This window comes from Peromyscus eremicus, chromosome 11, assembly GCF_949786415.1.
Source record: "Peromyscus eremicus chromosome 11, PerEre_H2_v1, whole genome shotgun sequence".
Lineage (NCBI taxonomy): Eukaryota > Metazoa > Chordata > Mammalia > Rodentia > Cricetidae > Peromyscus > Peromyscus eremicus.
In genome coordinates, this window is record NC_081427.1 from 47,870,598 (window position 1) to 47,883,932 (window position 13,335).

The 13,335-nt window shown below is 39.7% G+C and overlaps 1 protein-coding gene across 1 annotated transcript in view; it reads left to right on the forward strand.

Moving 5' to 3' along the window:
- Cwc27 (CWC27 spliceosome associated cyclophilin) overlaps positions 1–13,335 on the forward strand; it is a 134,440-nt gene that overhangs the window by 5,494 nt on the left and 115,611 nt on the right. Inside the window, exons 2-4 of the mRNA XM_059276289.1 lie at positions 3,794–3,938; positions 9,309–9,432; positions 10,292–10,325. Of these exons, the coding sequence (XP_059132272.1) occupies positions 3,794–3,938; positions 9,309–9,432; positions 10,292–10,325 (303 nt within the window). The remainder of the gene's footprint in view (positions 1–3,793; positions 3,939–9,308; positions 9,433–10,291; positions 10,326–13,335) is intronic.

The following is a 13,335-nucleotide window of genomic DNA, read 5'->3' on the forward strand; positions in this document are numbered from 1 at the left end:
AAGGGGTACTTAAGGGAGCAGAAATGACCCAGACAGCTGCATCACCAAAGCCCGTCTCAGTGACAGCTCACAAAGCTGGGAACATAGAACATGCTGCACAGCCAGCAGGCAACTCAGCAGGGTGTCCCTTCCAAGTGGCTCAGTTAATCTAAACCTCTTCCAGGCAGTTTGGCTGTTTTTTGCTTATTCCAGGCAGCTAGTCTGGTTCCAGAGTTGCCTTTGCAGCTTGGCTCATCTGAGAGTGATTCTCAGTGGTCTTCATTGTTTTCTCTTGGGAGGTAGGGGCCTAGTGAATCTGGTTGGTTTCAGGGACTTCCTGAAGCTGTTTTGAGTTGCTTACCTTCTGTCTTAAGAAACTTCCCTGCAGGATGGTGTGCTTCAATATCAGAGGAAACTGCAATACAATAGTACTCTCCTTATATGCTTGCATTAAAACTAAATTAAAATGGGCATGTGGAAAAGATAATTTGTCCCTGATTTTTGCTTTCTTTTTATAGTATCAATTTTAATAATATGAGATCAGTTACTATTTACATGTAACCAGTACATTAAATTCTCAAAGATAGGCTGAATATTTCTTTTGCCTTTTAAATTTCATTCTGAGCCATTTTAAGAAATGTTTGTATATTAGATTTCAAAAGTAAATTCATTTTTAAATGAAGATATTCCTGTTACAAGCATCAAGAATTAGTCTGGTTGGGCTGGAGAGATGGCTCAGAGGTTAAGAGCACTGAATGCTCTTCCAGAGGTCCGGAGTTCAATTCCCAGCACCCACATGGTGGCTCACAACCATCTGCAATGAGATCTGGCGCCCTCTTCTGTATACATAATAAATAAATAAATCTTTTTAAAAAAAAAAAAAGAATTAGTCTGGCACCTTAGTGTTGGAGTTATCGTCTGCAGATGCCAGTGATTAGTGTTGTGTTGTTGATGATTCAAATTTGTACCTCATCAGAATGAAAAGTATAGGATGCTATATGCCATGATTCTGGGGGTTTGTTTGTGAATGGACAAAACCATAATTATTAGACCTGGTAATTACCAGTTCTCCTTGGTTGATGTTATCTACAGATGTCAAATTCTACAGGGCATAGTATAGCATATCTGTAGTCCTAGCACATGAAAGGCAGAGGCAGGAGGATTTCAAGTTTGAGGCCAACCTGAGCTTTATAATCCTGTAACAAAACAAGATATCAAGTTTTCCTATGTAACTATGCCTTTCATATGGTATCCCAAACCCCTTTTCTTTTTTCTGGCATGTTCTGTACATTTCTTTGTTGTTCTTGTTTGCGCAACAGTTATCTTCACTGTCATCCCCACTGCCTCTCTTCTTCCTCACTGAGCTCAAGCTGAGCCATGAATGCCTTTCTCTGACTATTTGTCTATGTCATCAAAGTACAAATCACACTGCAGTATGATCATGTATTTCCCTCTACTTACAAAATGTTTATTTTATGTAATTCCTTTAACAACTATGCTATATAGCCATTATTTCTATTTTGTAGCTGTCAGTACTCAGGGAACTTCTTTTTGTTTGTTTGCTTTTGTTTTTGTTTTTCTGAGACGGGGTTTCTCTGTGTTGCTTTGGTGCCTTTCCTGGAACTCACTCTGTAGCCCAGGCTGGCCTCGAACTCACAGATCCGAGTGCTGGGATTAAAGGCGTGTGCCACCACCGCCCAGCCTCAGGGGACTTCTAATTAGGAGATGGTGGGATGAGAACTGGGGGTACAGGCTTTATAGTTTCTTAGGCCTCTGGGATGATTGTGAGTGATGCAGAAGTCTTCCAAGGCCACGCCATTGGTGATGCATTGGAGAAGTTTCACTGGGTGGAAGTCTGTGTTCAGTGCTCTTGGCCTGTTTGCTAAGGTCCAGCAACTCTGGAGAAAGAAGATGGGAGGATGGAGTTGTCTTGTATTTTTGTTGAAATGATGTTTCTGGTAATAAAGTAAGTTTCGCTTATAATTACTTTGAGGTGAACTAAGAAATTAGTTTGAAATTTTTCTGTTAGGTAAAATTAAATGTTCAAAGCTTGTCTTCCTTCTGCTGCTTTGTGTTTCCAAAGGAAAAAAATAGTATGCTTAAATTCTACTGTGTACTGTGAACTTACATTCCAGAATCACTTTGTGTTTGCTCTAAGACTGAAATGGGAAAGGATTCCATCAAGATAACCCTGGTTTCCTCTTTCCTGAACCTGAGAAACTCCCAACCACTGAGAAAGAATGAAGCCTTTCACTCCACCAAGGAGGTTACAAGCCGCCATTCTTTCTCAATGAGAATTGCCATGCCAATGCTGTGCTACTGTAGCCCTCCAAACCGACCTTGTTCTGGAGGGGAGGGCTGCTGGGATAACATCCTGCCACGTATCTATATATCCTGGCGTGCCCATTTTCTCTCCAGTTATCTACTGGATACCTCTCTGCAGAGCTCTCTAGTTTCTCAGCCCTTGGCCAGGGTTCTTTATCTCCCGCACCTCACGCCCCCGCCACCCTGCATTTTGTGACTTTCCTATTTCCTCATATCAGTGCCTCCAAAGCACTCGGGCTTCACTTCTGACTTCCCTCTGCGCTGTCAATCACTGCACGGTGTTGTTTGTTATTTGTATTTAATAATTTTTTATTTTATATGCATTGGTGTTTCACCTGCATGTATGTCTGTGTGAGGGTGTCAGATCTCCTGGAACTGGAGTTACAGTCAGTTTTGAGCTGCTATGTGGATGTTGGGAATTGAACCTGGGTCCTTTGGAAGAACAGCCAGTGTTCTTAACCATTGAACCATCTCTCCAGCCCCCAGTCTCAAGCTTTCGTTGAAAAAGTTTTTGAAATAATTTTTCCCCCTTTTGTTATAATTTGCTATTACCCTTGTTGAGGCCTTCTGTATTTCTGGCCTGGGCTGCTGCCCTCTATCCGTGGGTCTGCCATCTCCCTCTTCCTTCTATTCCTGGCTACCAGAGTCACCTTCGAGAAGCTGAAAGTTGTCATAACCATGGCTTCCTTGACTCTCCACCAACCCACTTCTTCCTAAACTTTATTTCAGATTAAATCACTTGAGATAAGCTTTTTTTTTTTTTTTTTCCCCCTCAGATCCATGAAGTCAGAATTTTTTTGTAAGAGGCTTGATAAAACTATCCCCACTGAATTCTCTGGAGTCCACAGCAGAGAAATACTAGGATCACCACAGTGGGGACTCTATGTGGGTCTCTGTTTGCAGTTTTCCTGCTTGAAGTGTCCCGTTCCACATCTAGATGCTAGAGATAGATTTATTTTCAACCCAGAATACTACCTTTTCTAAATGGTTTTTCCAGTGTTTGTGGATCTGTTCTGGGTCTAACCTAATGTCTGCTGTTCATGTTACCCTGCATTTCTTTGCAAAGGAGCTTTTTTGTTTTATTATAAAGGGAGCCTGTGATTGTACTCTAAGTAGATCATTCCAGTCCTATACTCTATATTCTTTGCTTTAATGGCTGCATGAAGTTCTGGGCTGTGAGCTCCTTGAAGGTAGATTCTGTTCATCTCTGAATCAATAGGAGAGTAGCAGTGGCTTAGATTCAATGTCATTGAAATCATACAAATTCATTGAGACCTCACTTCCCACTGGCACTGTGTGATCTTGAATGATAGCTCTTGCTTTCAGGTTTTCTTTGTGTAACATAAAAGTAAGATTTGCCTGGTAGGGTTCTGAATAAAGATACTTTGATACATTAAACAATCCTGAAAGATGCCATTGAAGGTTGTGTCTTTAATTAGAACAGTACCTTTTATGTTGTAATTGGTATTTTATTCTTGGTCTTAAAAAGCTGAACGATTTGTATGATCACAGTTATTATATAGAAGCTGCTACCCTCTTGTCTGAGCAGTATGGAGAGCTGCTGAGAAACCTTACCATGGGCTGGACAGAAGTGGCCAGTGTCCTTTCTAAGAGGCAGCCTGAGCAAGCTTGGGGTACATGTGTCTCCTCCACCTAGTGACTAGCAGCTTGTTCCAGCCCATTTATCTGTTTCCATCTACTATGCAATAGACCAGTGGATAGTTATGTCTAAAAGACAAAACATCAAAATTAGTTTGAAATTCACTGACTTACAGGACAGAAATCCTCTAAGATCTGGATAAAAGCTGAATCTAATTTTATTTGTGTTTATTTAGTTAATGTACAGTTGTTCAGACCATTGAGCTTATTTCCAATGCATTTTCCTTTTGCGGTAAATGATACCATAAGAAAAAGGAATAGACTGAATATTAGACATGCTTTTAAAATTTAGTCTCATTTCTAAGTGTCGAAATAGCTAGAGCCAAAGCCAAGAGAATCCTTTAGTGCAGAACGATGGGAAGTTTCAGTGCTTGCATGAAATTAAATATTTCTAAAAGGCTTAAAAATAATTGTTCCATTATTCACTTGCTTATCAGGTTTCCCTTTTCAGCAACTCCACAGTGGTAAGCGTTATTCCAGAGCTAGATTGTGAGTTAATAATTGTTCCGGTCTCAACTGAGGCATTACTGTATGTGAGAGAAGAAACCTGAGTCCCCTCTGGTTTGTGGATTATCAGTGTGAGATTACACACGCTCTTCACCTCACTCCTTTATTCATGACAAGGTGTCTCTCCCACGTGGATTAGCTTTTCTTTATTTATTTCAGTATCTATGTACTACCTGATGAAAACCTCTTTGAAATCATAGGATTTTATAGCTCCAAGGGATCTAGTCTAACTTCCTTTCTTTATAGCCGAGGAAAACGAGACCCTAGCTAAGTGACTTGCCAGACTCACCTGTTTCCTTTTGGATAGGATTGCATGATGGAAGGATGCCGTAATAACCATATCTCGGGCTCAGAAAAGCACTCTGTTGACTTTCCCATGGTGTTCCTGTGGGCCCGTTGAGAAATCTAATCTGCGAGATAACACTGTCAGGTGGATTCGTAGATTAGCTAATTGAGTACTTTTGCCCAGAGGGTGCTGTCTTGTCAATCTGTGACTGATATTTTTTTTTTGTTTTCTTTTTTTTTTTTAACTCTTAAGTTGAAACGTAAGAGTATTTGTAAATTCTGTATATTAGTTCAGTAAGTCCAAAATATGTAGGGCAAGACAGAATAGTTGGTATATCTTAAACTGCAGCCTGGACACTCAGGGGTGGTTTTTATGTTGCTTTTCATTCTGGGAATTCTTACCCACAGTTGCTCTTAAGGTCTCCAGTTGCTTAGATGAGGCCTACTCACCTTATGGAAGATAATCCCAAAGACTGCTGATCTAAGTTCATCACATCTACAGAAAATACAACATCTAGACCAATGTTGCCTGTAACACTGGGCATCATGGCCTGGAGAGGTCACCGTATGAATACCATCACACAGTCAGAGGCAGAGCCCAGACATCCTGGCTTGTGGACCCGTGTTGTCCCTCTCCGTCAGCATGCCTTCCAGCTCTTCCGGCCTTCTTCTTCCTTCCTGAACTCTGTTTTGCTGCTATGCTGTGTTTCTGCTATTTTGCTGCCTCTTTCTTTTTTGGTATGAAGTTCCAGGTCCACCCGACTTGGTGTTCATTTTTAGATATGCTAGCAATCAGCTTTGACTTTCTTGTGAAGCTCCTTATGTGGAGTTCACTAAGTATATTTAGTCTTATTTTCAGCATCTCAACCCTTTAGCCAAATAAAGACCTTAAAATAGGTCACTCAGGAGGAATTAGCATTAAAGCGAGAGTCAGACTACTTGTCCCAGCCTCTGAGACTCTTCTAACTTTTCCATTCTTCCTAGTTACGTTCTCTGCGTCGGCAGTTTGCTGTAGTGGGACTGGTGTGTGTTTAAAGTCTGCTTTTGAGCCTCCATCTCCATGCTAACTCAGTTTGAAAAGTTAATGAAAATCTAGAGTGGCAATAACTAGTCAGCTTACTTTACAAGTTCTTCCTGTTTTCAGGGCGTATTTTAAGTCACTGTGAAACAAGTTTATTTTTTTAAGCTGTTTAAAGTGAGTTTCCATTTGAGAGCTCAACACGAACTTCTTTTCTTTTTCTTTCTTTTAGTTTTTGGGTTTTTTTGTTTGTTTGTTTGTTTTTGGTTTTTTCTTTTCCTTTTTTTAGTTCTTTTCAGACACAGGGTCTTGCTAAGTAGCCCTGGCTAGCCTCAAATATGCAATCTTCCTATTTTATTCTCCTGAAGGTTGGGATTACAGCATGCCACACTGTACTTGGGAAGAACTTGCTTTTGTTAAAGTAATTCTTTTAAATTGGCAAATAAAGTTATATATTATATATATATATATATATATATAGTGTACAATATAGTGTTTTTAAATATGTAGAATGTCTGAGTTTTATATATATATTACATTTATATAATATTTTAAGACAGTAGAATGTCTGAGTTAAGCTAATTAACATACACCCATCTCACATACCACGTACATGCTGTGGTAAGAACATTTAAAATCTTTCTCTGGGGCTGGAGAGACAGCTCAGTGGTTAAGAGCACTGTTCCAAAGACCCAGGTTTGGTTCCCAGCGCCCACATGGCAATTCAAAACTGTCTGTAACTCTAGTTCCAGGTGACCCATTCTGACTTTGAGATCACCAGGCATGAATGTGCTGTACATACATATAAACGGGCAAAACATCCATACACATAAAATAAATAATTAAAAATAAATAAAAATAAAATCTCTGTGATTTTTCAGGAGTACAAGAATTCACTTTTATTAATTAACATTACAAATTTTGTACATGCAGTTAATTTTCTTCTGTGAAATAGATAAGGCTGTTATTGGATTTTGTCGCTAAGTGTTCTGAGATCTTATAAAGTTTATTGCTTCCACAATAAGTTTTGAGCTAGAAATTATAAGATTGTGGGGTGTTAGATTTGAAATTCAGTTGACCAGACCACCATCTTGTGCTGGTGTTGCCGCTTTGAGATGGGGCCTCAGGGTGCTGCCTCGGTGGGCCTTTGCCTCCAGGGCTGCAGCCGCTCTCGTGCTCAGCCTGAGTAGCTGGCACCGAGCCCAGGCAGGTTTCACTTTGGGCAGCACCTGTGGTACTGTCCCATGCCTTTCTCCTGTGCCCTCTTGTGTTTGTGAACAGCTTTTCCAGTCTCCTAGTCAGACAAGGGCGTTGGTGGGCAGTCGGCTGACGTTTTGCCCCTTCATCACTCCTGGGCTTCAGAGGGGGCTGTGGAGTTGCAAGTGTGGACTGAGGACATAGTTGAAAACCACAGACGAAAGTGTAAATTCACTTTTCTTGTTTCATGGTTAATAACTAGACTATTGACCTTTCTTCAGAACTGGACTTGAGTTGCCAATGTGAAATTTGATTTCCACTGAATTACAGGAAGTAAGATGTATCCCTAATAAAAATGCTCTCCACCTCATGCTGATACATCTGCTGACCAATAAAGATGCAAGATCAGAGTGCTTCTAACACTGTTTCTAGTGGTTTAGTAAGGCAAATTAAAATAGATGATACAGAAAATCAAAACAGCAAAAGATGCCATGGTATTTGGAAAAACGCAGACTTCTAAACTCTTTAAAGTCATAGTTATGGTTACTGATGATTTCAAAACCTTTGGTGATGGATGGTATGTTATGTCCTTCATGAAAATGTGCTCTTGTGCTCAGGATATAGCTTCAGAGAGCACTTGGCTAAGTACAGTGAGGACCTGGGTTTGATCCAGAACTGACACCCCACGGACCAGAAGGATGTTTTGTGGGCATCCTCAGTCTTTGAACAGCACTAGTAGTCTGGGCACTAACCCACTCGTGCCTGCACACAGACAGACAAGAAGAAGAGTTCTTCACCACACCTGCTGCTGCTGTCTCCTCGCTGTTCTGTGCACTCACTCTCCATTGCACGGTTGCTATAGAAGATGGTGCTAAAGCTCTCTTCAGTGTTTGAAGTTTACAAAGGACCAAGTCATAAGCTATGCATCTCTGGGAGATTTGTGGAAATCTGACTCTTTGAAAAAGGAACTGTTCTGGGAGTTGGAAACTCTGCACTGTGTGTAGACACTTTTAGCAATAAAGCACAGGCTGAGAATGCAAAATAATAATAATAATAATAATAATAATAATAATAAAATAATATCCTTAAACTATATTTATTTTACTTGATTTAATCTTTAAAGCATAGAGAAGCCCATGTTAATACAGAAATGTTTAAATCTTTGATTATTTGTCATGGAAGCATATTTTTAAAGGTATATGCCCATCTTAGAGTAATGCTATTACATTTAAGGGTCTGTTCACAAGTTAATCAGTGAAAACAGAAGGCCAGTTTAGAAGATTCCCACCATGCAGTAGGAAATATATAGGCTAGGGTTTGCAGTGCTTGTGTCTATGGGGACCTAAAGGACATAGAAATGGATCCATTTAAATTCTTGGTGTATTAATTTAAATACTGATCCTCTTCCACTGACTAGCTTTGTGACACCTAATTAATAGCTTAATCTCGAACAGTCTGTAAAATGCGGCTGTGTGCTACATTGTGTGTTTCCATTAGACAAGGAGAGTGAGGGGTAGAAGTGCAGTGTGGAGCTCTATGACTGGCACCAAGTACACACTTAATAAGTTAATAAACAATAACAATAGTAATACTTACAGCTCTACTTCTGCTAGTAACTTTTTATAGTAATGATTTCTCGTCTGTTTCCCTATAAAAGTGTTGTTATTGAGAAGGGGAACTTTGAAACTAAAGCACTTACTTTGCTGTTTGGTCCCTGGTGGATGTTCTCATGCCTGAGATGCTCTTCTGAGTGTCTGTCTTCTGTTTGTTAAATAGCAACCTCAGGCGATTGCTTGGGGATGATGTGTAAAAGTCATCTTGTGCAGCGTAGACTGTATATTGAAGGATAGTAGTGGGCACTTATCTCAGTTTATTCTTGGGCTCTACCTTGCAAGTTTTTATGTATGGGTTGTAGGAATTAATCAGTTGTATATAAATCATAAGCACTCAGAGCTGTCAAACCACAGTGCTTTTAACAATGTCACGTTTTGTTGGGAAAGATGATCTTAAAAAAGTATTGTTGAGTCATGAGTAGTGCTGCATGCCTGTAATCCCAGCACACTTTGAGTCAGAAAGATTATGAATTCTAGGTCAATCTGGGCTACATAGAGAACTCAAGGCTATCTTAGGCTAGAACTAGATGATAGAACTGTATCTAAAAAAACAAATAAAAATTAATAATTTAAACAACTAAATAAAAGTCCCATTTTCAGTCAGTAAAAGTATTCTTATTTCTAAAGCTTTGGTTATAATGAACTTTCCAGACACATGTCTTTTGCTAATCATACTGTGTCCTTACTAAATTTCATGTATATTTGTTAATTTTCTTTTTTGGAAGACTTTAGTTTCCCTCTCTCAACTCTGTTGTGTGTTCTTTCCCAGAGCATGAAGGGGAGAAGTAAAAGCAGCCATGACCTGCTCAAGGACGATCCGCACCTCAGCTCTGTCCCCGCTGTGGAAAGGTCAGTGCAGTTACCAGTCAGTGCTGGAACCTGACTTCCTGCTTTTAGGCTTCATCTCATTCTCCTGCTGTCTTTGTTAGCAAGCAGAGCCTCCACAGTACATTTCTTAAGTCTAGCCAAAACAACAGTACATTTTGATAAGTGTTAGGCTAGTCTGAATACTAGAAGCTTGTAATAATTTCATGTTGCATTGCTAACTGTCTTAGGGGCATTTTTGTTTGGGGATAACGAGTAAGCACGAGAGTGCAAGGTTACTGGAAGAAGTGACCACATTCAGGGCCAGTTTACTGTGTGTACATTCTTACAACTGTCGGAGTTGACAGAGACCTGCCTTAATTGTCTTTGTTGCTTCTGTTTGAGAGGTGGGATGTTAATTAGTGTTAAATGTATTAATTACATATGATATATGGGCCATTGTCTCAGACAAGGATAAAATACTGTTGTACTGAGGTTAGCTCATCTTCAAAAATTCTGTTTCAAAATAATGTTTTCTTGGTATCCTTTAATTTGTAGGATTTGGTCTCTTTATAGCCAGAACCTTTTAAGCTATAGAAAAATCATTTTGTGTAAATGGAACAGCGTGATGGTGGATGTTTATATTTGAAAAAAAAAAAATCCAGAGAATTCTCTTATCTGCTAATGGAGCGTGTCTCTTCCTCTGTTTATAAAAGGTGACTCCTTTGGAGCATGTTCCCATCTGTGGTACAGTGCCGTTCTGAGAGTGCTATGGTGGAAAAACAAAACAGAACGTTAATTCTAGCAAACTAGTTATAAATTCCAGTCTACACTTTATATAAATGAATACTTCAATTAGTTTCACTTTGAAGCTAAAATGTATTTGTTTTACTTATTTTTGTAGTGAAAAAGATGATGCAACAGGAGATTTAGAAGATGTGAGTATTCATTTTAGTACAAATATAGCTTGAACAATTTATAGATAGGTCAAAGTTTTACAAGCAAATTACGTTTTCTTTAAAAACATATAAATATATGCAATTTTTAAAATGAAAATAATTTCTTTTGCTATTAGAATATTTACTTCCAAATAGATTTGCATATTTCCCCACAGAATTGCAGTCTTATATGTGAATTTCTGTCCTGCCTTTTCTCTCTGTCACATAACATTGTATGAATACTCTACATTCAAATGTTATGATTTTATTATGTTAAAAGTTTAAATTTGATGAATGAGCATCCTTTATACTATTTGGGAAGTGCATAGAGGAGTTCTTTATAATAGTATATTCCTTTTTATACATTTATATGAGAAGATTCTCTTTTAAGATTGTATCTTTATTACTAGCTAACAATGATAAAAAGCAGAAGGAAAGACCTGTGAGATGGCTCAGTAGGTAAAGGTGCTTGCTGTGGAGTCTGAGGACAGAAGCTCAAGCTATGGCACGTGTGCATCTACACACACACACACACACACACACACACACACACACACACACAGAAAAAACTAAAATAAACCAAAGGAAAATTTTCTTGTATTATGTGAATGATACACTTTTTCAGATTATATAAATACCATGTTAGGATAAAACTTATTAAAACGTACATTGCATAATTCAAAAGAAAATATGTAATTTAGCATGTAAAGAGATTTATGTATTCCACAGTCTGAAAGGGGGTTCTTTGATTAGCTGTAGCAGAGAGAATGACTTTGTGAGGAAAACGTTCCTGGGAGAGAAGAAACTTGGATCTTGTAGGAGACTAGACACTAACTCAGTCATAGAAGGGAGGTGGGAAAGGTGGAGGGTACAGCATCTCTAAAACTAAGCAGAGATTATACCTTGTTCAGGAAATGCTAGCTGAGCTTTCAGGTTTGAAGAAACTTGCTGTGTGGAGAGATGAGAAGCCGGAATAGAAAAGGAACCACCAGTGCCAGTGTCCTGAGTAGGAGAGTTTGGTATATTCCAGGAGCTGACAGCAGCAGGCCACGACGACCAGTGTAGTGACGAGGAGGGTGGGGTGGGAAATGAGGGGCTGGCATGCTTGCACAGTGTCATAACCATGCTAAGGAGTTTGGGTTTCGTCTGCAAGGTCATGAATAACAGTGGAAGGGTCTTGGTTCAAAGGAAGGGTGCTGCAGTCAGCTTTGCATTTGAGAAATCATCACTGGCAGTCTTACAGAGGACACGTGAGCGGAAGCAGGCCAGGGTACAGGGAGCCATGGAAAAGCTGCTGAAGGAGGAATGCTTGAGGAGGGAGATGAGGAAGGACTCTGAGATTACCACAAGTGTCTGGCTTGGCCTTGTTAGCAAGGTACCAAAGACAGAACAGGCTTGAGGCTGGGTGGTAGATGAAAATTAATGAACAATTTGTATATTTTTTGAGATGAGGTATCTTAAAGATATCTGATTACAATATTATGGGCTAGAAAATATGAGTTTGCTCTTAAGTTTATGGGTGGGGTGAGGACACTTAAGGACAGTATTTGGTCTCTAGCCTGTTTTAGGACCCAAAGCCTTTTAATCTGTGGGTCCTTTCCCCAGAAAGTGTCCTATACTCACAAACAGAATCTTATGACTTGGCAAGAGATTTGTTTTATTTCTGCTGAGGCCCAGACATGACAGGTCTGTGTCAGTGTTTAAGGATAACTTATCCACTTTGCTGAATACATGCAGTTTTTATCCACAGAGATTTGGGGTTTAATCAGTCTGCAGCAAGACTTGGGACTATATGTAATCAAGCAATAATTTGATTGATTCTGTACTAATACCTTCCACATATGAAAATCAATATAAGTATATACATATGTGGGTATTTTTCTTTCTTTTTTGGTTTTTCGAGACAGGGTTTCTCTGTGTAGTTTTGGTGTCTGTCCTGGATCTCTCTCTGTAGACCAGGCTGGCCTCGAACTCACAGAGATCCACCTGGCTCTGTCTCCCGAGTGCTGGGATTAAAGGCGTGTGCCACTGCTGCTTGGGTTGTTTTATTTTTTGAGACAGGATCTCACTATATCGTCCTGGCTGACCTGGAACTTGGTCTGTAGGTCAAGCTGGCTTTCAACTCTTAGAAAAGGGACTACCTCTGACTCTGCTTCCCCAGTGCTAGGATTAAGGGCATGTGCCATTATACCTGGGTGGATTTTATCTTTAATAACGACATGGGGAGTCAGAGAACCAGACTTTGAAAAACACTGCTGTGGGGGTTCATAATCCTCAAGTCAGGAATCCTGTCTCACTGTGGCTTGGCAGGCCAAAGAGTCACAAGAGATTAAAAAACCCCTTTGTGTAGTTTCTTCTTTCTCTCCCTTCTCTCTCCTCTTTAGTAATGCTGGGAGCTAATAGGCAAATAGACCAGACTTAGCTCTCATGGAGTATTTTCCTGAATTGTCTGAGAAACAAAAACACATGTAAATAATATGTGCTGTAGAAATCAGGAGAAAAGAAGAATATGAGGTGGGAAGGTTTTGTTTTGGTTTGTTTTCTCTCTGTTACTAGTATGGTCAAGAGAGAGGAAAAAGGAGACATTCAGTTATCTAGAATAAGAGCATCTCAGGCTAAAGAGAATGACTCTAAGGAGATTATGTCAGGGAGAAGGTAGACAGCCTCGGGTGAGCTGGGGACTCATTGTAAAGCTTTCAGAGGAGCAGTGACTGCTGTGTCTTAATTAGGAGCCTAAGGGAGTTTGGTTTGGTTTGGTTTGGCTATGGTACAGGGCACTCTGATGAGTTTTGCCCCAAGGTGCTTAAGCATCTGCAGTGCCCCCTTCTCTTTGAATGAATTCCTGGTTGATGTTATGCTGGCCAACTATCTCCAGAACCACATATCCTACTGGGATAAGGATAAGACTATGTAGACACAAGACCCTGGGTGAGATAGAGGAAGTGCTATACAGAAGAGCTGCTATAAAGTGAGCCCATTATCCATCTTGGGATCCCATTGTGTGTTTTTA